This window comes from Plodia interpunctella, chromosome 22, assembly GCF_027563975.2.
Source record: "Plodia interpunctella isolate USDA-ARS_2022_Savannah chromosome 22, ilPloInte3.2, whole genome shotgun sequence".
NCBI classification, from domain to species: domain Eukaryota; kingdom Metazoa; phylum Arthropoda; class Insecta; order Lepidoptera; family Pyralidae; genus Plodia; species Plodia interpunctella.
This window is the reverse complement of record NC_071315.1, coordinates 5,395,744-5,423,448: the sequence shown is the minus strand read 5'-3', so window position 1 is coordinate 5,423,448 and position 27,705 is coordinate 5,395,744. Positions and strand designations below refer to the sequence as shown.

General features: G+C 37.3%; 1 protein-coding gene across 45 annotated transcripts in view; it reads right to left on the bottom strand.

Annotated features, from left to right (window-relative positions):
- shot (short stop) overlaps window positions 1-27,705 on the bottom strand; it is a 248,344-nt gene that overhangs the window by 49,825 nt on the left and 170,814 nt on the right. For 38 of the 45 annotated variants that reach the window (XM_053762603.2, XM_053762607.2, XM_064436708.1 and 35 more), the window contains 26 exons: window positions 26,705-26,817; window positions 15,013-26,461; window positions 12,914-13,060; window positions 12,596-12,700; window positions 12,208-12,326; window positions 11,898-12,096; window positions 11,306-11,533; window positions 10,649-10,786; window positions 9,945-10,168; window positions 9,503-9,703; window positions 9,157-9,345; window positions 8,716-8,818; window positions 8,210-8,317; window positions 7,604-7,747; window positions 6,935-7,028; window positions 6,033-6,161; window positions 5,460-5,617; window positions 5,121-5,252; window positions 4,596-4,708; window positions 3,960-4,101; window positions 3,384-3,550; window positions 2,855-3,014; window positions 2,257-2,453; window positions 1,637-1,827; window positions 951-1,075; window positions 355-515 (listed from right to left, as the gene is read on the bottom strand). In XM_053762603.2, coding sequence (XP_053618578.1) covers window positions 355-515; window positions 951-1,075; window positions 1,637-1,827; window positions 2,257-2,453; window positions 2,855-3,014; window positions 3,384-3,550; window positions 3,960-4,101; window positions 4,596-4,708; window positions 5,121-5,252; window positions 5,460-5,617; window positions 6,033-6,161; window positions 6,935-7,028; window positions 7,604-7,747; window positions 8,210-8,317; window positions 8,716-8,818; window positions 9,157-9,345; window positions 9,503-9,703; window positions 9,945-10,168; window positions 10,649-10,786; window positions 11,306-11,533; window positions 11,898-12,096; window positions 12,208-12,326; window positions 12,596-12,700; window positions 12,914-13,060; window positions 15,013-26,461; window positions 26,705-26,817 — 15,236 coding nt within the window. The remainder of the gene's footprint in view (window positions 1-354; window positions 516-950; window positions 1,076-1,636; window positions 1,828-2,256; window positions 2,454-2,854; window positions 3,015-3,383; window positions 3,551-3,959; window positions 4,102-4,595; window positions 4,709-5,120; window positions 5,253-5,459; window positions 5,618-6,032; window positions 6,162-6,934; window positions 7,029-7,603; window positions 7,748-8,209; window positions 8,318-8,715; window positions 8,819-9,156; window positions 9,346-9,502; window positions 9,704-9,944; window positions 10,169-10,648; window positions 10,787-11,305; window positions 11,534-11,897; window positions 12,097-12,207; window positions 12,327-12,595; window positions 12,701-12,913; window positions 13,061-15,012; window positions 26,462-26,704; window positions 26,818-27,705) is intronic. The other 7 variants (XM_064436707.1, XM_053762630.2, XM_053762629.2 and 4 more) reach the window with 2 other exon arrangements.

Genomic DNA, 27,705 nt, shown 5'->3' with positions numbered 1-27,705 from the left:
TCATATCTACTTAGATATGTTTTTGTATGTAACGTTGGTTTTTGTGTTGAAAAGTCAATAAATTGTTTTTATTTAGTTGTTTATTTACATACTGAAATTTGAGATACTGGTTGTTCACCGCGAACTTGACCTCCCGATCACAATAAATTGTGAATATTTCAAAAACGACTTAAACGATTTTGATGCCCCACGAATTTTAAAAAATTCTAATGACAGATCCTACATACCCTTCAAATTTCATCAAAATAAGACTAACGGTTCGAGAGTTATCGCGTTACAAACATAGCTACATACACACATGCAAAAAATGTATTTTTGCCCCAAGTTGATTTGTAACAATGGAGTATTAATTACCTCTTCCAGATATCGTTCCTGATATGTTGAAGTTCTCTCAGCCGCTTCTCAACGTCTTTCTTGTTGAAGGCAGTGGGCGGCAGCTTGGCGAGCCTCTCCTCCGCTTCGCCGAGCCACGGCACGAACGACTCCTGTGCCTTGCTGTATTTACGGCAGTGTTCCTGTATGGATACTGGTTATTTAGACTATCTATAGCTTTATACAAATCAAAATTATGGTAAAATAAATTATACTAAACTATAATTATGCTTATTGAAAAGGTATGCCAAAAAACAAGTATGTCAAAATATAGTTATGTAAAAAAAAATATGCCTAACACGTTATGCCAAATTAAATTAGGTTAAAAAATTTGTGGTGAAAAAAAGGGATCCCTGTTTAGACATTCGTTGAGTTTACTTTTTAACCCCCGAAATAGTGGTAGTTATAAGTTTAACGTGTCCGTGTTGATTTAGTTTTCTTTTTTTGTTGTTTTTGGTTCTGCACTTCCCGCTACTTTATCTATATAATACAGTCGGTTGACTGGTAGAAAAACACTTTCAAGGCCAAATATTTTTTTGTAATAAAGTTAATTAAACTAAAGCCGCCGACACACTTACCATAGCGGTCTGCAGTCTAGTGTATCTGTCGACGATTTCTCGCTTGAGTTTGTCCCACTGCGATTGGATGCGGTCGAGGTCCTTACGCAGACCCTGGTGAGCAGGTTTCTTCTCCATTTCACGACCTAGCAACAACGAATGATTACTTTCATTGCATATATGACATGAATAAAAATAAAACATATAAATCACTACTTTTAGTTAATTATGCCTGTGAATGACGACCCTCCTTTGGAATGCTATTGGAGCCTATCAGCTGCCTAGGCCATGTTTCCCGTAAGACATCCACGAGAGGATATGTAGTGGTCCTACTCTAGGGCGGAGCCACACGCCACGTAAAAGTCATATCAGGCGCCCAATTCTCATGCAATCGAAGTTCACTTAATCATCTTTTTCAACCTGTTACCAAGGTTTATACAGTTTTTACTTTCACAAAAAATTACTATCGAAATTCCAACTTTCACAATTCTTTTGGAATGTTCACTAAATCCCAAGCATAATTTCATAGAATTTCAATAAGTGGGCCCTCAGACCACACGCATATAAATAAATTTAATCGAATTCATCGATCGATTGAAATCAATTTTTTTTTCTTGAAACCTTTGAAGAAAATTCGGGAAACTTCATGAAATGTACGATTGGGTGAGAATCAGCCTGATACGTAAATTGCTGTAAAATTTACTCACCTTTGTCAAGCAACATGATCAGCTCATGTTCCCTTTGCGTCAGATCTCTGTACAAAGGCTCGTGTCGCTCCAACTGCTGTTGCAACTTCACAGAATCAGCAGACACTTGGAGCCTCGATGGTAACGCTCCGAGTTCTGATTGCAGCCAGCCGAGGGTGCGGGCGACGTTCTCCTCTAAGTTACGGCCGTCCCTGTTGAAAGATTTTGTATGTCGTGTAAAATAATATGTGGCCGTCCAAATCAAAAGGGACCTATGGCGCCATTATTGCCGTTGTTTTGTATTCGAAGACCTAAGTGCCAGCCGCCATAAGGTAAAAATATAATTTAGGTCTGTCTTTCCTTCGTATGTTGGTAAAAGTAAAACGTTTAAAATGTTGTGGTGTTGAACAAGATATGTGTGTCGTCGCTGAATGACAATACAAATACCTAAATAATTGATTGATTAAAATTAAAACAATTACATATAAAAGTTTCGTAAACTGAAGGCAGTCGATGTATTACGATGTCTTGTTTGTTTTCCAGCGGTGTCTTGTTTGGTGGTCATCAGGTGACATAAGATCATTAACACAAAGCTCTTATTTGACTATAGCTTCCAACTTTTCTGAGAGTATACTACTCACTTGAGATTAGCCTCTATCTCGGCCTTGCGAAGGTCCAGTTTCCTCTGCAGCACATCATACTGCCTCGCGACGGCCGCTAGTTTCCCAGCGATGTCCTGTTTGGCGGCAGGCTCGGCCAGCACGTCGGCGAGCGCCGCGCCAGCGGCTTCGAGGTCGGCCAGTAGAGGGCGCTGGCCTGACAGCTGGCGTTCTAGGTTCTGAGTGAGAAAATATCATGTTTAGTTTAGAATCTGGGTTTATATCGCGTTAAATCCCCTACGGAGTATATAGAGCTTAAGAGTCGGTAAGTTTCAAAGGCCACCAAGGTTCATTTTTATTAAAAGCATCTATTGCAAAAAACTACGAAATTTATTACAAATTCGCCCCTATCACCGTTGCATAAAGATCCAACTAGGGCAACTTAACATGCGGCAGTCTATATGCCGTCCACTAATTATAATTGTAGTGAAAACAATAAAAACATATATCTGACAGCTAATTAATAATTTAAAAAGGAAATCGGGCATTGAAATTGATGGATTATTAACGATCCAAAAATGGTGGCTATGTTGGTAATGGTGGTTAGTCTAATGCGGTGAGAAACATAAGTAATTCTAACCTCAATCTTCCTGAGTTGTTCAGTAGGCTCCTTCTCCAAGCCCACATCGTCCAGCTTGTCGGATATCGCTTGTAACGCGTCCCGCAGTCGAGCGAGTCCAGCGTCGAACTCGCGCGACGTATCGGCTGCAGCTCCCAGGCTTTCTGCGCGTTTCTCTAGTCTGTGGTGAGAAACATATGTAAGTACCCGTACTAATATACTATACATAATCGGGCAATAATTTACGACATTATACAGAAACAGCGTCATCAAAACATTGTAAGTCGATGTGTTTAGGATAAATTCAGTGCACCTTTTGTATCGGTACGAGGTGCATAAGGCTTTGCTTGTTGCCAGAAATCTAAGTTCAAATCTTTTACGAAATTTTTATATATGAACTTGAAACCGCAGTCAAAACACAGGAAAAATTAATGCGAATGTTGTCAACTGCCGTCGACATGCGTAGAAGTATTTACATAGCTTTTTACAGATGGATGAAAAGATAAACAGATAAGAATACAGAAAACAGAGACAATCAAATGGTACTCACTTATTCAGAAGGTCGTTCCATCGGTCTTGTAGTACCTTGACCTTCTGCCTCAGTGTGTTGGCGTCTTGTGACCTCGGCTCCAATCTCTCTAGTACCGCAGCAGCCACTTCTTCTAAGTGGGTTAGTTGTGGTTGTTGACTGCGGAACTCTTCACGGAGGACTTGTACCTACGGGGAGAATATATAAAAATGTAAAGACAAATAGCACTATGACATAAAAAGGTATAAGCTCGTATGGGTACATATGGGTAGTGGGTACTGTATATAAATAAATAATTTAAGTAATGAGAAACGTTTAACTGTTAGTTCTCTTTGTCACTCTCCCACTCCTCCACTCCCACCGCGTGACTGACATCAACCCTTCTTGGGGATGCTATTGCCGCCTATCAGTTGAAAAGGCTTTGTTTCCCTTAGCACTGAATATTTCGTACTGTATAGAGTTAAAACAAGATAGAAGTTTCTCGTGTCAAAATATTTTACTGGACCTTCTAGATTGATTCGAAAAATATATATATTCCATAATCATGATCATTTTGAAACTAAATTCGCTATCGACATGAAGACGACCTTAACATACCTGTTGTACTTGAGTCTGGACCATCCTGGAGTCAGACGAGATAGGTCCAAGAGCGGTCATCATGCGGTCTTTGGCGCCAAGCCATTGAGACAGATTGCTGTGGGTGTCGTGGAAGTCCTTCATCTCTTCCATTAGGCGGATTCTAGAATTATAAATATGTTTTATAAGGCGTTCGAGACGACTTTTGAAAATTATATAAATCGTATATATTAATTAATACTGGTTTTGTATTATTGTACGTTTCTCGTTTTGTGTGAAGTGAAAAACTAGAAAGTAATTTGAGAAACTCTAAGTACCATTTTGAAAAAGGTGTGAAGTATGGTTCTAGATTCCAACACGTTCAACTTTCACGTACTAAATATAAACGAGAATTTGAATACATCAAGAATTAATATACCTGTCCTGTATTCAGGTGGTCCCGGTTTCAATCCCGGTCGTTTCAAAATGGAAAATGACCTTTGTCAGATATGGGTCTTAGATGTTTATCTATATATGTATATGTTATAAAATGTAATATCGTTGAGTTTGTATCATGCAGTATGTATGCATGTAGCATAGAGGCTAATTCAATCTCAAGCTTTGTCCCTATATATTTCATGATTTATTTAAAGACTGAAGAAGTAACACGTAACTCACTTGTCCTTGAACGCATCATGAAGCGCCTTCCAGCGAGAAGCGACGTCTTCCATGCTGTGGTTCAGCTGGTCCGCGCCGGACACGCTTTGCTTGCGACGGAGCACTTCGCGGACCTGTACCGTATTTAATCGCAGTTGATTGTTGTATATGTGTATGTCTTTATGTTTATATAAATAATTTTAAAAAAGATTTTAAACAAGTTTAGTCCAATTAAAAGGAACACGCTGAATATGATGAAGAACGAAATGAATACTTTTTATACTTATTTCTTTTTCAAGACTTTATAATACACACTATTTGACACAAGCCAGATATTTGCCTTTATTGAAATATAAAATCACAATTAAAAAATCTGCAATCATAATATTACATAAGTTATCGTCTTGTCATTAAGATATTGTTTCGTTTTGCGGTGTGATATATTTATTTCTCATGTGGGTATGACTATCAGAGTAATAATTTTAATTTAATACGCGATAACACTTTAACCTATAATTAATAACAATAAAAAGCAACTAATCTTACCTGAGTCTTGGTAGAATCAAGGATGCTCTGTTTCTCATACATCTCCTCGAGTACTGCTCTGGCCTGTTTGATGGTCTTGTCGGCTTCTTCCTTCGTGTTAGGGACGGATTCCTTGGGCAGTTGTCTTTGAACCTGGATAATGATAACATTGCATTACCATTTTGAAGATACTCATATTTATTCTGTAGAAATAATACCTCGAAAATAGAATTACAGTTTATTGTAGCAAAGTACAAGACAAAAGAACAATATAGTTATCAGTCTTTGTAACATATGTTACTATCATTACAGATATTGAGATATGAGAAACCAATGAAAATGACTACAAAATAAAACTACCTTGTCCAAGAAGGTATTCAGCGCACGTAAAGCATCAATATGCTTCCTCAGCTCCTCCCTGAGGCTGTCTATTTCCGCTTGTCTGTCCGACAACTTTGTGCCAAGGAGACTGTAACGGTTGTTGATCTCCGAGAGTTGCTGTTGCACTGGCGATAGTTCTGGAAAAAAAATATAATCTATAATAATATATCCATACAAGAATTATAAATATAAAAGTCTGTCTGCCTGTCACGCTTTCACATCTAATAGCAGGACAAATTTTCATAAAATTTGGATATTTAATCGAGGTCAAATATAGGCAACCCGCATCTCTATGCGGGGAGCTGTTAATTAGCAGATATATTTTACGAATTACAGATTTACCCTTTTATTCACAAAAACAATTGAAAATATCGTGGTTCACTAAGGTGGCTGTCAAGAAAAAGTGCCCGTGGTCTACCCAGGTGAACTTAACAGGTGGACCGACGCTTAGTTTTATATCAATCTGTCAAATGTCAAATATCGTAAAGTGTGACGAAAGCCAGTGAAACGGCTCTGTCGTCCCCTTAAAGAATAAAGACGTGATATCCGTACCTTCAAGATGGAATCCTTCTTGGCTGGAGCGTCTCGATGAGAATCCGCTGGAGGTGGAGTGTGTGGAGCCCGGACTGACCAGGCCGTGCCCCTTGCTGGGCGACGGCGAGCGACCGTCCAGAGTACGACCTGACAGGTTTCATATATATTTAAACAAAGTCCTCTTCCGCATATGTCTGTTTGTTCGCGATAAACTCAAAAACTACTGCACGGTTTTTCATGCGGTTTTCACCAAGAGATAGATTGATTGCTGAGGAAGGTTTAGGGGTATAATTTATTATGTTTTTACCCGAGCGAAGCCTGGACGGGCCGCCAGTTTTGTACAAATTAAGTACTTCATTTCAAAAATTTACTAATCTGAGCGAAAAACTTTTCATTAAACTTAAACTACTTGAAAAATATACAAATACATACTTATATTTCAAGATAAAATAAAAAGATGACCATGTTACGTTGCAAAAAATTTACTGTACAATAAAAAGTTCATTAAATAAAAAAAATGTAAGTATTTATATTACAATACCGTTTGAGGTCCAATGGTTAAGACCTGCCTATGAACCGAAAGGTCCCAAGTTTGCCACGTGAGTTCGTATTCTATACTCTGACTTAGACGTTAGTTTTACATTGACTACTCGCTTCCAGTTTAACTTCGTGAAGAAACATGGATTCTAGTCAAAGTCACACCATTCATTAAGAAATTAAACCTTCACACTCATAATCTAAATTAAAAAATATTTATCAAAGCTACAAACTATTCGATAAATTTATCACCTATTGTGTGAAATGAAAAAGCTAAAGGAAAACCACTTCATTAATATTGTCAAGGAAATCTGTGTGGTGTGTGTTTCATTCTACTTTAATGAGCACGACCTTGATTAATGCGACGGTAAAGCGATACTCACTAGGTGTTAGCCTCTTGGTGGGGCTGTAGAGCTGCCGCTTGTCCGGCCGCTCGCCGCGCGACAGCGCCTCGTACACTGCGCCCGCTTCGTTCACCTTGGAGATAAACAAAATTCTACATGTGATATAAACTACTACGCAATGAATTTAATGAGGGAGAATTAACTGTAAATAACTGCAATTTCAATAGTGTTACTTTATAAAATAAGTATTTTCTTTCTACAATAATCACAGAGCAAATAGATGTTCCGTGCCCTGTGATAACAAAAGTAAAAGTGGCGTACTTTTTTTAAATTCTTTTTTTTTTTAATTTATTTTTCTTTGTGGCATGCACAGTAAACAATTTTAACTATTCTACTACTTTTCAGATAAATACTTAATGAAAACTATTTTTACACAAAATACCTTTTTCTAACCTTGAATTAACGTCTAATTATTAATTATATTAATTTACTTCCTAAAAAATAGAATGAGTAGAGTTGAAAAGTTGACGTTGTAAAGAAAATAGCTATACGAATATTAACATTGGGTCACGGAGGGATCTGCAGATCCCTAAGATTGAGTACAAAACTAATAACACAATAATTTGATCAAAACTGACATGAGAAAAATTTTCATCGATAAACACGTGAGTGACCTATATTCTTTATAAATAACAACACAAGCTTTACCTTATCAATAGTGACAGAGAAGTCCCTGTACTCTTTGGCCAGCGGACGAAGTTCATCTTGCTGCTGTTTGAGGAGGTCGAGGTCCACGGCCACGGGCTGCAGGCGGCCCACGCGCCCTTCCATAGCGTGCAGCCATTCTATCACCTAATCGATACAATTATTCTAATTTAAATGGATTGTTTTTTAACATTTACCGAATTATGTACACATCTTTCATATAAAAAATAAAAACAAATCAAATTATAAACAAAAAATGTAATATGTTAAAGTATTGTAATACTAAGTGTGGCAATAAAGTGATTTTTTATTTATTTAATTTTGAAAATATTAATGAGATGAAAAACATTCTGGATCGAGCGGGAATTTACGTATTGTACGTATTGTGACTACAAACATTTTCGCTGATTTGAAAGATTTTAAAAATAAAAAGTTAATATGTTGCCGTCCAAATCAAAAGGGACCTTATGGCAGCTGGCACTTAGGTCTTTATTAGGCCTTTGTTCGAATACAAAACAACTGCAATAATGGCGTAAGTGCCGAACGCAATAAGGTCCGGTTTGATTTGGATGACCACTAAAGATTTCGGCTTTATCTATGGAAACTTACCTGTACTTTGAGAGTCTCATATTGGTTGAGCTGGTCTGCGCGCTGCCTGGACAGTTTCTCCTTCTCTTCCAGGGTCGCGTTGAAGTCACGCCATTGATTTTCGAGAGCCTATGTTAAAAACGATGTATTGAAATAATATCGAAATTTTATCGGCATATATAACATTGATCGCGACTAATAGCAAAATTTAAATCAGGATTATTTTTTCATTGTAAGTTTCTTGATAATTTTTTATTATAATTTATTTTAATCGACATGTAAAAAGAATTAGCTTTCATAATGAGAACCTTTACTACTTTTTATAAATTTTTACCACGTAAATGTTTTGAAGCGGTGGTGGTGTAATGGTTAAGATGCCCGCCTGTGGATAGAAAGGTCCCAGGTTCCAGTAATATATATATATTACAGAAAATATAAAAACTGTATGTATATGTATAATAGAAAAAGTGTATTTATGTGGCCAGTCGTAAACACAAGTAAATAATAAAGGTCTTATTAATATTGACCTTCATCCTGTCACGCACGACGTGTGTATCGGTGACATCCTTCTTGGCGATCAGTTGCTTGCCATTGCGCAGGCATTCCTCCAACAACGGCATTTGTTTGTCCCTGTAACATGATAAATAATTTGTAAAGTTAAAATCAATTTTATTCAGAAGTTAAGACTTCGACGGGCACTTTTACACGTCAAATTTTTACATTTCACAAAAAGCTACAAACTACTGGCATTACGGAACGACTCTTGGTGAGAAAAAATGCCGGAAGAAACTCATAATAATTACACATTTATCTGTCTATTTGAGAAGGTTTAAAAGAGATATTCTCATATGTTTCACGGGGATTTCATTTGAAACTGTTATAAGTTTTAAAATTCGAACTTATTCAGCATATAATGAAACACTTCCAGTTTGTTCTTCGGTTGAAATGAAATAATGAGTAGGTAATACCTGGCATGAGCTAGGTCCTGCAGCCTGGCCCTGAGGTCGGCGGCCGGCAGCCGCGCGTCGCTGAGCTCCGACAGCTGCGTCTGCGCGGCCTCCAGCTGCGACGCTTGCTGGCTGAACGTCAACAGCTCTACTGACACTTCATCCAGGAAATGAGCGCGTTTGATTGACTTCTCGAGGAGTTTCTCGTATCTGTGGATGAGAAACATATGTACACATGTATTCGTGTACTTGAACATTCAAATCAAATCATTTACATTCATTCATTCTAAGTTACTAACGACACCCACGAGAGTATACAGGGTGGTCGTATCCTAGAACCGTACGATACAAGCTTAATATCACTCACTTAGCGTAAATATCTTCAGCTCGTTGCTCCAACTTCTTCGCAATCCTAGCGTTAGATGGCGTGAGTGCGGCGTCTCTGGCCGCACTGACCAGTTTGGCGAGAGTCGGCCGTCTCGCCTCGATCTCGCCGTGAGCGATGCGGTGCGAGCGAACTTGCTCGTCGAGCCGCTCGCGGATCAACGAAGCTGGCTTTTGTTGGTTCCTGGTTTAAAATATATATATATAATTGTAACTCGATAGTAGAAAAATTTATTGTTTTTAGTTTTCTATTAATTAAAAGAATTTGATAAAATGTGACGTGAGACGCCAGTGGGCTGGTACGGCGGCGGGACATGACATTATCATGAATATTTCAATTAATGTAATCACAAATATTTTAAAAAGTCATATTTGAAAACACAACAGATAAAAAATATTAAAGCGAGAAATCACGAGAAACTCACTTGAAAACATCCTCAACTTGTCCCAGCCAATGTGCTTGCGTCTCAGCCGCGTCCTGCAGCCCTTGGCACTGCAACAAAGCCGCTTCCAGTTCGCTGCATTTAGAACCAACCGCGCCGGTGAGGTCTTTGTATCGGGCTGTTAGGTCTAGTACTGGCACTTCCAGTTGACGGATTTCAGAGGGAGTCAAATTACCTTCCAGAGATTTCACTAGTTGGTCGCATGCCTGGTGAGAAACGAGTATGTGAAATGTAGTATTGTCGATGTCATATTTGGTGTAAGTATTTTTTGTTAGAAATATTTTATTCAGAACAAATCAAACGATATCGTCGTTCAATTAGACGCTCATGTTACAACTTCGATTGACAAACAGTGGAAATGAAGCTAAAAGCAAAAATATTCGCAACGACGCAACGAGCGCAAAAGTATATTTTCTTGTGTCAACATCATGAAAGAAATTCCTCTCTTGATGATTTCAAAGTCAATCAAAGAAAAGAAATATATACTGGAGATTATTTTTAAAGGCATCCATTTAAAGCTAAACGTGCCCTTCGCAATTCTAAGCTCTGACTAACTCATAAAGTATAAAGAATACAATATAGTACAACAAAGTCAATTCATATTAAACTCCCTTGCACAATAATTATCTGTTACGACTTTTGTTAATGTATAAAGTAAACATGATAAAAATATGTCAGAAACTTACATCCTTAGCGTTGTCAATGAGCCGTCCTTGCGATAAGATCTCATTGTGCAAGGTTTTGGCCTTGGAGAGCTGGGCTTCAACCGCGCGGGGCTCCCCGCCCACTGGTTCGGACAACACCGCGCGGGCTTGGGGCTCGATCTGTGGACATTGTTTGATCTTGTATCAAGATGATGATATATTAGAGAACTATGTTTAATTGTACCCTGAGTGAGCGCGTATATCTTTTATAGGTTGTAAAATTGTAGCATGGAATGTTGGAAGATGTAAATAAAAAAATAAGGGTTGTAAAAAGTGAGATAAACATGCAAAACGTTAAATAAATCACGGAAAATATATGAACTATGCCTATTAAATAAAAGGTTTGGAGGTGTTATATAAATAAATTCGTGCAATTTCTCCAAGATGGAGCAAACAAAAACACAACACAAACAACAAAAACAGATAGTAAAAAACTAAACTAAATTATGTTGTGTTAAAATACAAACTTTAATACGTAAAGTAAATTATATCTATAAGTTACATCAGAAAGTAATCTAGGCACATAATCCAATAATCATTATACTGCCTAGCCGACAAGGCAACTTCTAATCAAACTACGTCTTCTAGCAGCTGATTCTTCAAGTCAGACTAAAGCCTTTTTATGTTAACACCACTTACATCAGACAGCCATCTAGAAGCACGATCTAACGCATCGTTATATTGCCTCGTCAACAAGGCAGCTCCTCTCAATCTCTCTTGCAATCTCTGTGCTCTGGCAGCTAAGTCTCCGTGTCTTCTTCTAGCCAAAGCTGCGCCTTCTCTAACGGCACTGTCGGACGTGGGAGGGACGTGCGAGAGCCGAGACGGGAGGGAGGTGCGGTACTCGTTCAGAATATTCAGGAATTCCTAAAATAAAATGTTACGTTTAGTTATTAATTACTATTTTTTTGATATGAGAAGAAAGCCCCTATTCTCAGCAATGAGAAACTTTACCATAAGTTGGCGTATTAAAAAAACTTACAAAATCCATTCGTTATACAGTTATTTGTTTTATTCGAAGTATTGTATAAAATAAAAATTAGAATGATTGCTGTTACTGTTTATTAGTTTATATTGCAATAGTTAAAATCTATTCACAATATTCTTAAATGGTTTGCATTGAAATAAATAATCATATATTTCCCAGAGAGTAGAGATATAACAAAAAAAGGACAGCTTGACAATCACACAATTTTTCAGCCGAGAAACATATGAGAAACCTATAACCCACCTTGCTCTCATCGACGAATTTCTGCGCAGACATGGTGATAAATCTCAGGTCCGCTTGGTGCGCGATCACGTCGGACACGAATTCCCTGATGTCCTCTCCCTGGTCCGGCAGACGGTCTGGTCTGGACAGAGCGGCCTCCTTGTCTTCTAGCGTGCGGTAAGCACCTTCCATCCAGGTGTTAAAAGTGCTTAGTTCGTTACTGTAAATATTTATTTCAATTTAGCACAAGAATATAATTTGTAACTTTGTTGCAAAAAATAGTCGAATTTGGCCATCTACGAGATAACCATGTAATTAACACAATACTTACGTGAATTTGCCAAGCTCATCCCTAGCTGCTGCAAGCCGTCTGAGCATCTTGTCACACTTCTCAGTGCACTTGTCGCAGCGTTGTTTAAGCTGGCGCACCCCTCGCTCTAGTGCTGCCACCTGGTGAGAAACATTAAGAATGTTCATTTTATTTGCCACCTAGAAATAGATCACTCCTAGTTCAGAAATAATAAAATCAAGATTGTTGTAAGTAGGTATTAAACTTTGTATGACTTCGCTGAGATATAAACGTCTGTCTCTCATCTTTGCGTCTTGCCTGATGCTTCCGTCGGAGCTCAGGGTCTGCTTTCTTACTTTTTCTCCCTCACATCAAACAATAAAACGTAGTTGAAGTTAAGAAATAAATGTAAAGATAAACAAATATAAACCTCATGTGGAGCTAGGACGTCGCCGCCAGAGACGAGGAGCTGCTTCGCTTGATCAGCACACGCGGATACTTGGCGTTGATGACTCTCCAAGTCGTCTTTGATCAGCTGCACATAATTTAAATAAATATAAAACATACTCCACATGTACTGTGTATGTTACATAATTAAAATAAAACCGGTATTCCCCAAGGAGCAATCATAGGGCCTTTAATTTTCATCTTTTGAATTATTATGGTAAGGTATTGGACCAACGTAAAATATGAATAAGAACTTAAAAAGGTACTTTTATATACAGTAATATGGTAATAAATCAGTTACCTTGAGGATGTTAATCTGGTTGCGCAGTTCATCCATGTCCTCCTTGACTGCCTCTTGGTTGGCGAGCCTCTCTTCCACAACGGCAATCCATTCCAGTAACTTCGAAAGCGTCTCATCACAAAGCCTGTACTTCTCTTCAACTGCTTGCTACACATTGAAAAACAAAAATTTAGCCTATGCCTTCGAAAATTAAGAACAACGCTCCAGCGAGCCTGTGCGAGTCTATGGCTACTGAGCATTTACAATGCATCTATCTACACTTATTTATCTGTGCAAGACCGTTCCAAAGGACGATAAAAATCTATAGACATTTGTGCATTTAAACAGTGTACGAAAGATGCAATTTTTTACAATTTTCTTAACATTCACAAAATATATATACAATAAAGTTGTGGATAACTTAGCCACATGCTGGTTAAGTTATTCACGTTGTACCTGAAAAATAAAATATAGACAACGGACTACGCAGAGAAAGCAGAGACACTTCGAGAACATAAAGACACAGGCAACAACGACAGACAGCCAATGTACAACCAGCATGAAAGTGACGACACAACAAGTCCATAAGTTGCGTAAACACAGAGTCAACTAAAAGACATGCAAAAAAGCGTGGCATGCAAGCAGTGAACTTCGTCAATGTCATAAACAAAATTATTCATAATTCGAATTTCTTTGACATTTGTTTTTGACATCGGACATTGTAAAACGCTAAATAATGGTACCAACATCTTCAATTTGTATTAATAAACGTTTGATTAGAGTAATTTGTTAAAAAGTAATTAAAAGTTAGAGTACCTCCTTGGAAATCTGAAACTTTGAAAGGATATTTTGTTTTGTAAATGAGGTAAAGTAAGACAGTAAAGTAATTATAAAAAATGTACACGTAAAAGATAAAAATAGACGGACGAATAAATAAAAATAATAATGTTGAGACTTTATTTCAAAATAAAAACAAAATTGGGAAAGATAATAATGTAAATAAAATTATTTTTTAGTCGATAGCTGAAATAAAGCCCCACACAAACGAGCATTTAAAATAAGACGAAAATGAATCATAAATACTACCTTCCGTGTTTGTGTTTGAAGAAAATGTTTTACCATTTCATGATATTGTGAATGTTTGCGTCGCGAGTGTCCGGCTTATTACCAACATCACAATAGCATAGCGCAGTCATGCATTCGTGTGAGCACGGCTCCAAGGAATGAGTAAATCGTATAATTCGAAGAGGGGAATTTTGGGAATCCAAAAACAATTCGCATCTGGAAACCAACAGTCATAATTCGCTGGTCTTTGGATGAGAAAGCAAACAAAAAGCTGAAAACGAAACCGAAAATCGGGCGAAAACCGCATCGGTTTCAATCTTAGCACAAGTGATTATGGGAGGTTAGGTATTTTTTGACGAGACGGTGATGGTTCTTTTTTATCGTCGTTAATATGATCCCTCACAGGCAAGCATTCACGATTTAGCTCAAAAGGGTTCTTAGCATCGCAGGCGCTGGAAATAAAAAACAACATACATCGAGCCTTAGTACATTGTGGGTGTAAGCACACTTCCAATTGATAGTTTTCCCAACACAAGTGTAATAGGAAAAACTGGCAATTGAATTTGGGCGCTATAACCTAAACTTAAGCATCTAGACACAACACAAGAGGCTGAAGAAAAATATTTAAAATATCAACTAGATACATCAAATACAAAAGCACAACGCTTTTAGACTAATCAAGTGAGTAAAAAACTAATAATACGACAATTTCAATACTAGTGAAAATATTGATAATAGTGCTTTATTCGACTACAATTACAACGATGTCTAACTAAATTCAAGGATGACTTAAGTTCTAGTTTATATATTCTATGTTACGATGGGTTTAATTAGTGTAGGCCACGATAACTAACTGTGACTTCACCGTAAAATCGCAAATAACCCAATATTGGACACGGTAGGTCTAGTGGGTGTCGTGCCATGCCAATGTTTTAAGCCAAACGCTTTAGATAAGAGAGATCACCGTCTAAGAATGAAAATAGGAAGATGAATAAAGCAACACCTTTTGCTTGATAGAAGCACAAAATAAAGAGAAAATAATAAAGAAAACTTACCCTAGTTTCTGCTGGCAGTAAGTATCCCTTTTTAAGAGCTTTGACTAAATCTAGACTGATCTGCTTCTTTGGATCTATGACCAGCCTGCCTTCGACGGGATCAACTAACTTTTGTTCGATAGCTTGAACCAATGGGCATATTTTTCCCGTCTCGGGTTCTTTCACAACTGTACTCGATGGGTCTACTATGCCTTGTTGGATGGCTTCGCCTAAATTAAGTCTCTTTCTGTCGATCACACTTGTTGTAATAAATGGATCATTAAGTGCTCCGGTAGTAGGATTGTAAATACCGAAATTCAATGTCTCGATCAAGGAGAAACTCTTCTTTGGAGTCATCAGCAAACCGCTTTCGATTGCGGCAGACAACGAGTTTAGTTTGGAGGTCTCTGTATCCAAAATATTGCCCTTTTCAGCGTCCATAAGTCCTTTGCGGAATGCTTCGGGAAGCTTGACTAACCTCTTCTTGAGATTATCTTTGATGAGCGCAGTGTCCGAATCAATGTAGCCTAATGTGGCCGCGTCTTTTATTGTTAATACTTCTCTGGAATGTGGATCAGTAAACCGAGCGATATTCACGTTAAGTTGACCATTTTCAATCGCTTGTTCGAATGTCAGGGGTTCTCGTACATACACAATTAAACCGTTTTCGAAAACGAAACAGAGAGTGCGCGACCTATTTTGAGTATCAAACGAACCTTTTGCATTTTTATCGATAATCCCTTCACTTATACCTAATCTTAATGGAATGTATTTATTCTTATGAGGATCTTTAATAACAGCTGTGTCGGGGTCGATAAACTCGTATTTGATGGCTTCATCTAGAGTGAATTCTCTGAGAGCTGGCTCCTTTGACGCGGACGAATCTGGTACGTATCGTTTGCTCACTACTTGTGACGTAAGAGGTTGAATAACGGTGACTAGAAGTCCTTTATCAAAAGCAATATCTAGACTGTAAGTTTTTTTCGCCTTTGTGTCGAGGACCCTACCCTTAGTCACATCAACATCACCTTGCTGTATAGCGAGAGGGAACGGTTTGAATTTATTGTTAAAATGGTCTTTTACAACCGTAAGATTCGGATTTAACAATCCGACTTCTATAGCTTTGTTAATATCTATGAATTCGTTAGTACTTGGATCTACAATTCTACCATTGTCTGCTCTAAATAGACCATTCCTGATAATTTCTTCAAGACTTAAGTTCTTTCTAGACGTCACAATCAGACCGCGATGTTTAGCGTCTAACAAATTAATCTGGTTTCCATTTGGTAATACGTAAACGCTGTTATCATCATTTACAACGCCGCTTTGTATAGCTTCGTCTAATTTAATATACTTGCTTGATGGAATATGTTTTACTAATGACGTTTCGGGATTGATAAGTTCTTGAGCAATTGCAGTTTTCAGAGATATCTTTCTTTCACTTACAGGATGGATAAAGAAAAGTTCAGTGATATCATACATATTCATTGCTAATGTTTCATAGAGTGTGAATCCTGCGCTTTCAATATCGACTATCAGACCTAGACTCATAGCTTCAGACAGGGGAACTTGAACGTCAGAACCGGGTTCGAGGAACTTACCACTTCGTCTGTCAATTATTTCGCTACGACAGCATTCTGCCAATGTCAATGGTTTTTCCGATTTTTTGTCAAAATAGCACAAATATTTAGGGCTAATGATAGATCGCCTAATGGCTTCGTGTAGTGTAATTTTGCGATTCGTAAGAGGATCTACAATTTTACCCGTGGTATCGTCATATAAACCTTGATGCAAGGCTCGTTGCAGACTTATCGGTGCTTTGCTGTCAATGAGCAAACCAATTTCAAAAGCTTTACGAAGGCTAATCTCTTCGTTTTCATTATTTATGTTCTTAATTTTGCCGGTCTCGACGTCGACGACCCCAGTTTCAATTGATTCTGGCAATGTTAATTTATCCCATTTACCTAACCTGTTATCTTGAATATGAACTGAATGAGGGTCAACCAAATTCAATTTAATAGCTTCACTAAGAGTGTACTTTTTGCCACTCTGAGGATCCATGAATAATCCTGTTATTTCATTATAGACTCCTTTTTCTAATGCATCAATTAGTGATAATGGTTTACGCACTTCAACTAGTACTCCTCTTTCGAATGCTTCGCGGAAATCAATCCTTTCGTCTCCAAGAACAACGGTTCCCGTTCTACCGTCAACAACACCCTTATCTACGGCAAATTCAAATGGTATCACTTTACCCGCTACATGCACTAAGGTAGACTGTGGGTCTAAAATACGCTTTTTAATAGCTCTATCTGTCTGAATCTTTTCTTTACTTTGAGGATGTGAGAATTTTCCAGTTTTCGGATCATAAAATCCTTTAAATACGGCCTCAGGCAAGCTAAGCTTGCGTTTAGCTGGAACAATAAGGCCGCGTTCTGAAGCGTCCGTGAGGGAAATTTTATCACCGTGAACCGGATCACGAACTTTGCCTGCTTTTGAATCTATAATACCTACTTGAATAGCATCAGCCAAAGATATTATTTCGCCAGTAACGGAGTTTTTGACAGTCAAAGCTTCAGGATTAATATTGCCTATTTTTATAGCATCCTCAAGTGTCATAGTTTTGTCATTAATGGTAAGAAGCCCTGTCTCTGGATCATAGAAACCTTGCACTAAACCTTCTTGCAGTGTCCATGGTTTCTTATCGCTAAGCAAATATCCTTTTTCACTAGCGTCTTTCAGATTATAAACGGGGGACGTTATAATACCTTGGTCTAAATCGACTAAACCATTATTAACAGCCTGCTGGAATGGCACAACTGAATCTGAATTGTCATCTTTTATTTTAACTGATGATGGATCAACGAGTTTATCTTTTATTGCTTCCTTTAGTGTTATATTTTTTCCTGTTATTGGACTCAAAATCCTACCAGTATCAGCTGAATAATAACCTAACTCAATGACATCAAAAAGCGAATAAGTAACATCTTTTGTAGCGACTAAACCTTTTCGTAATGCATCGTCTAATGGAATGTCTTTACCAGTCTTTTTGTCTTTAATTTTACCTGTTTCGGGATTAAGAAGCTTTGTATCAAGGGCCTCTGAAAGTGGAACAAACCTCTCTAAAGCTGTGTCTTTGATTTCTGAAATAGTAGGGTGAACTATATTCCTGTTAACAGCTTCCCCTACACTGATAAGTTGTTGAGTAGCCTTGTCTTTGATTTTTCCAGACTTCGGTTCATACATTTCATTTTCTATAACAGCTTGAATTGAAATTGGTCTTTGAATAAAAGTAATTACACCTCTTTGAATGGCGACAGAAATTTCAATTATTTCGCGCGTTTCAACAACAGTTAGAACGCCTTCATGAATAACAATAATACCACGATCGAGAGCATCTGACAATGTAATACTTTCATCAGTATGCGGTATTCTAATTAATAAAGACTCGTTATCGACAATACCTTTTTCTATTGCTTGGCCAATAGGAACTAACTCTCCAGTATTTACATCTTGAATTTCACCTGTATTAGGATTATAGAGACCCTGATCTAAAGCTCGTTCAATAGATAGTTGTTCAGTAACAAAAACGTCTTCAGGACGTTCTACGATCCAACCTATTTGCACACATTTTAAAAATGGAATTCGTTGTCCAGTTTTTGGATTGACCATATGGCCGGTTGTTTTATCAATAATAGGTCTAGCGAGTGCTTCGTCAAATGAAATGTAATTATCGGATTTGGAACCAAGATCTTTTACCAGAATATTTTCTGGGTCAAAAATTTGGAGACCATAGACAAGTTCCTCAAAAGAAATTTTAGATCCACTTTCAGGATTCAAAAACACCTGTCGTTCAATATCATAAACACCCATTTCAGATAGTTCCTCTGGAGTTAACTTTTGTGTAATAGCTACGCTGTATTTGGGTTTGGAGTCCCTAACAATAACGTAGTTTTTGGAAATAACATCAACGGGTGTAAACCTATTAATTTTTTCCTGATCTAAAGAGTCTTGGACGGTGAGTGGCGATTCAATACCTTCTATTATAATTCTACATACTTTGGGTTCTATTTTACCTTGCGTGATTGCGTCTATAAGTGCTATATTTTCGTACAATGGTTTAGTGGGTTCAGATTTGAATTTAGTTACATTTTGCTCTGTGATTTCATCAATCACTCTTAACGGTTGTCTTTCCGCGTCTATAAGCATAGCAGATATGTTCTTTGCATCTGACAAGATTTTATTACTTGGCTTTTCGAAGCCGACTAATGTTTCCTCAGTAGTAACAGTTTCAGTAACAACTGGTTTGTGCTGTTTTATTTCAGTACTTATAACCTCGCCGAGCGAGGTTATTTGTTTGATGTGTTTATCTAAGGGTTCAGATGACATTGGATCTACAATTTCAACAGGCAATTCCTTTGTCGACTGTTTGATACTTTCTTTGTATTTTTTATAGGTATCACTGTCAATAATTCCGTGATCATACGCTTTCTCAATTGGTAATTTTTCGCCAGTTTTAGGGTCTGTTACAACTGCACTTTTAACGACTTCAATAACTTTGGCAGCTGCAAAGATAGGAGCACCCACTACAGCTACAAGTCCTAATTTAGCTGCATCTGCAAAACTAATTTTGTTACCAGATTTATCTTTAATTTTACCAGACGTTTCATCCACGACTCCTTTATCGATAGCTTCCTTCAGACTAATTTCTTTACCAGTTTTTGGTTCCGTTAACTTAATAGTATCAGATGGGATGATACCTTTGTTAACTGCTTCTAAAATATTGTCAGTTATACCAGAAGAGGAAATAACGACAGAGGTATTCGGGTCATAAATAACACCGGGAGCCACTTCAAGTGGTTTCGAGGTTCGATCTTGGATATCACTTCTTTTGATAGTTAATGATTTATCAGTTTCATCTTTATCTGCAGCAATTTGTGTCTCTGCCAATTTGTCACCCAATTGTTCTATTGCTCGAGGTGGGGTTTTGTCTTTATTTTTAGGTAATTCATCTGATTCAATAGGATGTTGAATAGCACTTTCTGTTGATACCGGAGGTTCACACATTTCTTCAGTAATCACGTGATAAGATGTAGATTCATTTTGAGTAATTTCCACTGTTGTTATTTTTGAAGCTACTGTTGATGTCATAATGCTACTATGTTCCGTAATATGCTTTGTAGGTTCTGACTTTGACACCGATTTAATAATGGTAGTAATTTCTTCGCCGTCCGGAGTTTTCTTCCTAATTTCTTGTACAACTGGTTTGTCCTCAAACAATGTATAACTTTTTCCTATTTTATTTTCAGAAGATTCATTAGACGTTGAAGAATCTCTTTCCAGAGGTACTTTGGATGAATCCTTATCTGTTGCCGATTGTTGTTCATTTGGCAAATGGCCTTCTTCTACAACATCAATCGTCTCTGAAATCTTACTATCTGATTGCTCTACGACTGTTTTAACAATTGTCATAACTTCATCACCATCAGTAGTTGTTTGTCTAAATTCATGAACGACTGGGCGTCCGTCAATTAATTCTTCTTTTACGCTATAAATAGGACTAATATCTTCCACAACGAATTGATTGTCTGAAGGTCCAGTTTTAGTCATTGTCTGCTTAGTAATACTTATAACTTTTTCACCATCCGGTGAAGTCTGTCGATATTCTTTAACATTTTTTGGGTTCTCTTCTTTAGATATTACACTTTTAACAACTTTTATAATTTCTTCGCCTTCGGGTGTTATTTCTTTATATTTCTGAATAATAACATTTTCTTCTGGAACTTTTTCATCTTTTTCACTAATACTTGTATTTGATTGTTCTTTGTCCGAAGACTTACTTTGAACTGCTTCAGACTCAATATCTATAGATTTTGGATGGTGAGGCTTATCAGTAGAAATATTATTCTGCTTTTCCTTTTTGGTTATTATTTTTGGAGCAATGTCGTCTTTTGGTTTCTGTTCAACGGGAGTTTTAACATCCATAGTTTGATATTTCTGTTCAATCGTTTTAGTCGAGCTATTTGACGGTGTAGGTAAAGTTTCTTCACATAATTCTAACATTTTAGGAATACTTTTTTCTCGTTTGGGTGGTTTGGGAGGTACTTCAGGTCCTTTCGCCTTCACTTCCTCATTCTTCTTTTCTTGAGGTGTTGTGTCATGTTTAGATGTGATTATTTTACTCGTGACTGCTTTTGCTCCTTGTACAACTGCCATTCCAGCAAGAACTGGTGCTGCTACAACAGCTATTAAACCCATCTTTGCGGCATTTTTTATATCAACAGACTTACCAGTTTTAGGTTCCTTTAGTTTTCCAGTCTTCTTGTCAAGGAGTCCAGAATTCACACCTTCGCGTAAAGTTATCGGCTTACCAGCTTCAATGTTATAAATGACAGACTCTGGATTAATCACATTTTTATCCAAAGCTTCCTTGAACGTCAAAAGTTTATTAGGTGATTTCGGATCTCTGAACTTTTGTGTCTTGTCATCGAATAATAATTCAAACGCATCATGTAAATCAAGCGGTTCTTCTTTCTTAGTGGGCTCCAATTTAGTTGTTTCTGCTTGAGTAAATTCAGTGTTTAATACACCTGTTATTACTGCTTCGGAAATAGTGAGAGTCTCACCAGTATTTGGATGAGTAAATGTTCCTTCTTCAATATTTATGTATCCCAGATTAAGAGCTTCTTCAAAGTTAATATTCGTATCACTCGTAATAAACTGTTCCTTACTAGTTTGTTCATCTCTCACTATTCCTTTTAGCCGAGCTTCGTCCATGGAAATAACTTCACCAGTTTTTGAATTCTTTACTTCATTCGCACTAACTAATACATAGTCCGCTAATAATTCAATCATCTTTGTAGTTATGGTGTGCTGAGAAGTAAATGTTTCAGTAAATGTAGTAACAACACCAGTAGTTTGCATGGTATCCGAAATTGGTTTTACTGCTAAAAGGCCTTGCTCCATAGCCTTATCTATAGGTAGTAACTCTTTTGTATGAGGATCAGTGAATGTTCCATCTTTTAAATTAACTACATCCTTATTTAGCGCATCTTCTAATGTTAACGTTTCAGGCGTTTGTGGGTACGGTATTGCCATTAGCAAATCTTTTTTAATAGCTTCACCAACGGGAATGACTTCGCCAGTTAAGGGATGCTTTATGTCTCCTGTGACAGGATTAATGATATTCTTCTGAATAGCAACTGATAAAGTCATTGCCGCTGGCGGAATATTTTCTATGACTGTTGCCTTCTCAGGCTCAGCAAAAAGTTTTTCATTTGCAGCAGATACGAAATTTAAAGGACCTTCGCTGGTTTTTACGATATTTTTGTCATTATCAATAATATTTTTTTCAATTGCAGCAGCCAGTGTTATATTTTTACCTGGTGCTATCGTTACTTCCGATAAAGGATCAACAATATCACAAATAATGGCTTCACGTAATGTTAAGTGGCTTCCGGTTTCAGGATGTATTATTTTTCCTGAAGCGGGATCTAACAAACCTTGCTCTAAAACTTCAGGAATGGAAAGACTTTTGGCTAGTGGAATCAATACTTCATCTTGACCTTCTCCATCAAGGACACCCCTTTCTAAGGCTTCGCGAATATTTAAAACATGACCGTGAGTAGGATCTACAATTTTGCCTTTGCTTGGATCTACTAATCCCTTTTCAATAGCTTTGTCCAATGTAATTGGCAAACCACTCTCATCTTTGTGAATTTTCACACTCTCCAAAACTTTGGCCGTTTCTCTATCTAATAATCCCATTTCAACTGCTTCCAAAGGAGTAATAACGCGTTTTCTTAACTTTTGTAACACGATTGGTTTAGTTTCTGCAACTTTAGCATCAAAAGTAACTTCCTTAGTTGTATGAATGTTATATTTTTGCTTTTCGGGTACCTGAGATTTACTTAATTGAATTACTTCAGAAGTTCGGTCATATTGAGGTCTCTCTGACGATATCGTCTGAATTACTTTCCTATTATCAGCTGATAAACTATTTTGAATACTTTCAACAGTAATAAAGCCCTCAGAAACTGCAGCTCCTACAGAAATAGGTTTGGACGTAACTTGGCTATATGTTGCTAAGTTCTTATCTAAATTTAGTGGATCTACGATAGACTTCTTTAATGTGTTATAGGTATCATGATCAATAATACCTTTCTTATACGCTTCCTCAATGGGAACTTCCCTATGGGTAATAGGATCTACTAAGACTTTTTCAGAGGCCTGAGGCAATGATACAATTTTGGCAATAGGAGATTGTTCTCGAAGAGAACTAAGATATTGTTTGTAAGTTGCTGTATCAATAAGACCTCGTTCATGAGCAATCTGAAGGGGTACTTTTTCACCTGTTTTTGGATCTTCAATAACTACTGTTTCAAGAGAAGATGCTGGAGATGTTATTGTTGATATTGTAACTTTACTTGAAGTTCCTATATTTTGAGAAATAGAATCGCTTTCAGGTATTTTATCTCTTATTGATTCCTCATACTTTTTGTAGGTAATAGGATCAACTAACCCTCGTTCGTAAGCAACTTCCATAGGTAGTTTCTCTCCAGTTTTAGGGTCAACTACCATTGTACTTTTCACTAATTGAATGATCTTAGAAGCACCTACTAGGGGTGCTCCGACGACTGCAATGAGACCTACCTTTGCAGCATCTACTAGAGATATAGATTTACCCTTACTATCTTTATATTCTCCAGATTTCTTGTCAATTATACCTTTGCGTAAGGCCTCCTGTAGTGAAATTTGATTACCTGTTTTTGGTTCAATAACTTTAACAGTATCAGCTGGTACAGAACCTCGATTTACAGCTTCCATAATATTTTCAGATACCCCTGACGTAGTAGATATAACTAATGCCGTTGCAGGATCGAAAATCGTATTTGGAGTAACTTGTACGGGTTCTAAAGCAGACTGATCGTCTGTTATCCCGTAAGATGATAAATTAGAAACTTCAGATATTTCCATTTTATCAGGCATACCTGCGACTGATGTAATTGTTATAACTTTTTGGGAAGAAGTTGAAGTAGTATGATGCACAAAATATATAATTTTTCTTTCAATTGCGACCTTCATTGTTATTTTTTCTGATTGATTAATATAATGACCAGTGGTATCAAGAACGCGTAGTTCTAAGGCTTTAATTAAAGATATTTCTTTCTTAGTTCGGGGATCAATCGCTTTAGCAGAATCAGAATTAATGATATTCAGTTTAAGAGCTTCTCCAAAATCTAAAACTCTGTCAGTACCAGGAATGGTAAATGTGCCGTTGACAGGATCGAACAGATTTTGTTGGATGGCTTCTTTGAGAGTCCAACCACCCCGGGGTAGTTCAATAGTGTTTTTCTTAATAGTGAGTGAGGTAACCGATGGTTCTGTAGCAATAGACTTTGACGTCACTGTTCTTATTTCTTTCATCAGACCTTCCCGAGGACGGATTACTTCGCGAGTCGAAAAATCAGGACTCTTAATTGTTTCTGGTCTGCTATCTTGTTGGACCTTGCCTTCAGGACTTGGAGGCAAATCTTTAATGAAAGACTTCTTAGTAATTTTTAGTTCAACGACTTGTCCTGGAACTAAATCTTTTCTACTTACTTGATCGGATATACGTACAACCCTAGGTTCGTTTTCCTCTACACCTAACAAACCTTCGTCTAAAGCCTGTTGAATTGGGAAAACAGTGCCTGTCGTCGGATCTGTAAATGTCTGAGTAGTTTCATCAATAAGACCACGTCTTACCGCCTCTGCAAATGTTATGACCATTTCAGATCTTTGAGAAGCACTCGTATTTGTAACAGTCACGTAACGTTTAACTGTTTTTGTTACTGTTTGTAAGGTAAGAGTAATATTTAGAAGTGAATTTAACAAGGCAGCACCTTCCGGTGTGATCATATTAATCTCAACGGCTTTATTGAACGGAATAGGCTTCTTAGTTTTCGCATCTAGTAAATGCCCTGATTTGGGATCAAGAATATCTTTGAATACTGCATCAAATACACTGAGTTCTTTACCATTTTCATAAATGCCTACTTTTCTGTTGAACATTTCTAAGACTTCAGGTCTAACTGTGCCAACTTTAATACAATCGTCTAAGTAAACAAAGTCGCCGCTTTCTGATTTCAGGAACGCCTCCCCGTTTGCATATTTAAGATTACCTTTACTTAGTGCAGCATTAAATGAAATGAATTCACCTGTTTTTGGATCCCTAAAACCGTCAATATCAAAAATTGATTTTTGTGAAACCGATGTTATTAAACCGCGATCTACCGCCTCGGGTATAGTGAAAATTTCTCCTGTTAAGTTATCACGGAATTTGTTATCATGCATTATAATTTTAGCACCTAACGCTTCGGATAAAGTGAGAAGTTGACCGGTTGTAGTGTCAGTAATACATTTTACATTGTCACTGTCGAGAACGCCTACAGAAATTGCCTCAAGTATATTCAAAGGAGCCCTATTTGAAGGTGAAAGTATTTTACCATCATTTGTCATTAAATTATTATCGCATACGTCTTTTAAAGTCATTGGTTTGCAAATATACCGCTTTTGCGCCGCGTCTTTAAACGATAATCTCTCTTTAGTTACATTGTGTATGTACTTAGAGTGTTTAGTATTAATAATGTTTTTTCGAATAGCATCTTCAAGAGAAATTTTTGTGTCATTTTTCGGGTCAACTACTTCTCTTACATTTGGATTAATTAGTTCGTTATGAATAGCAACATCCAATTGGAATCTATCGCCAGAGTTTCTGTCCAAAATCCAGCCATTATTATCTACTAAGTCTTGACTAATTGCATCTGAAAGAGACAGTACACTCGATTTGATTTTGATAATCTCGTTGTAAATGAGGTAGCCCTTTTCATAAGCTTCTGATATCGTGATGTAAGTGCCATTGGGCAGTCTATATAGACCTCTTTGAAGATCGACTTGGCCTTGATCTAAGGCGTCCGAGATACTCATTCCTTGTGTGCTGGGAGGAGCGCCTTCCACAGTTACCTTTATTCTTTTCTCCGCTGGGTCAGTCAATCCCTGTTCTGCATCGTACAGCTCCCGTTGAATCGCTTCCAGCAATGTCACTTCGTTACCGTCTTCTGTCATGCCGCATGGCCCCGTCAGCCGCGCAGCCAACTTAGGATCAATAAGACCTTCTTTCGCTGCTTGTTCAATTGTCATGGTCTGTCTACTTTCAGGGGAAGAAAGCAGTCTTCCCGTTCTTACATCAAGTATTCTCATAGTAATAGCTTGTCCTACTGTCAGTATTTCCCTGGTTTCAGGGTGGATTATACCTCTGGATTCTATAATGTTAGGTCCTTCGTACATTTTGTGGACCCGTTTGAGATTCCTTAAGTCAGGTCTGTCATCATCTGTGATGATTGTTTTAGTTGTGTATTTAGGCGAATTTAGTTTGCCATTGGCCATAGATTTAGGCGCGTCTAGCTCGGAATGTGACGTTCTGACATATCTGTGACGGATCGGGAAAAACTATATTAATACACAATAATACGAGTACATGTACGTAGCTTGAGTATCATAATATAAAGTTTGATTATGCCTTCAAAATCTCACAATATTATCCAAAGACATTAAATAAATAACTTTAACAGATTCTACAATTAGGAAAGAATCGACAGACTCCTAAAACTATTGAGCATTTATTATCAAGATGTTTATTAAAAAAACTGTCTATAACACTAGCATCACTTACTTCTCAGAGGTATACTGTGTGTATGTATGTTCAGTGGTAGTGGCCAGGTCCTGCATGTTGAACTCTTGGCGGAAGGAGCGCGCCGACCGCGGAGCCATAGCCTCCACGAGACGCTGAGGGAAATATCAGGTTTATTAGCTAACCTTATAATAAGTTATTTAAAGAATATACATTTATGTAATTAAATCTTCTTGTCGAATTGAAAAGGCTATATAAATTTCGACCAATATGTGGTTACTCTTGAGGCTCTATCGTTAGCCTCTTAAAAGTTCTCCGTGCAAGACGAGGGGCAGTTGGGACACAAATACAACACAACACTGTTCAAATGAGTTTCTTTCCGCGTTTCTTCTCAGCAGTGGTCGGTCGTTCCGAAATGCCAGTAGTGTAGTTGTAGCTTGTGAGAAATTACTACATTTTTGAAAATTAATCAAATATTCGTTCAGAACATAGTATATGACATTCTACAGTTAAAAAAGCATTTATTGACCACAGGAAAGTAACTTCCTAAAAAGTATATTTTAATTTATATTGCAGTTAAATAATAAAAAGACTTGGTAAGATTGTAGACAACAATAAGAGGCGTAAACAAAAACAGATTTAGGCATTCTGGAATAAGATTGTGGCGTATGTGTCTTATGCTACGATACACTTTTCAGTACCATCTAGTGATCCGTTGGATGAAGGACGAGAAAGTTGCACAGCATAAAAGTCTATTATAATTTGTATTTAAATTCTCAACCAACTATCGGAGAATATAGTGTTGGAACGATTTTTCTGTTAAAATCCAATCTATATGAGATTTCTCCATCATACAAGTTAATAATGTTCATTTAGCGTATCGTCTACGTAAAATGGATTTCTCTCGATAAATACCACAATAGATGAGTGAAAGTAGATTATTTTAGTTTCATAGTGAACGATTCGACGGTATGCAAGCTATGATATTCTTTTAAACATGTGGACAATACACGAAATATATTTTATATAAAGACGTGAACATA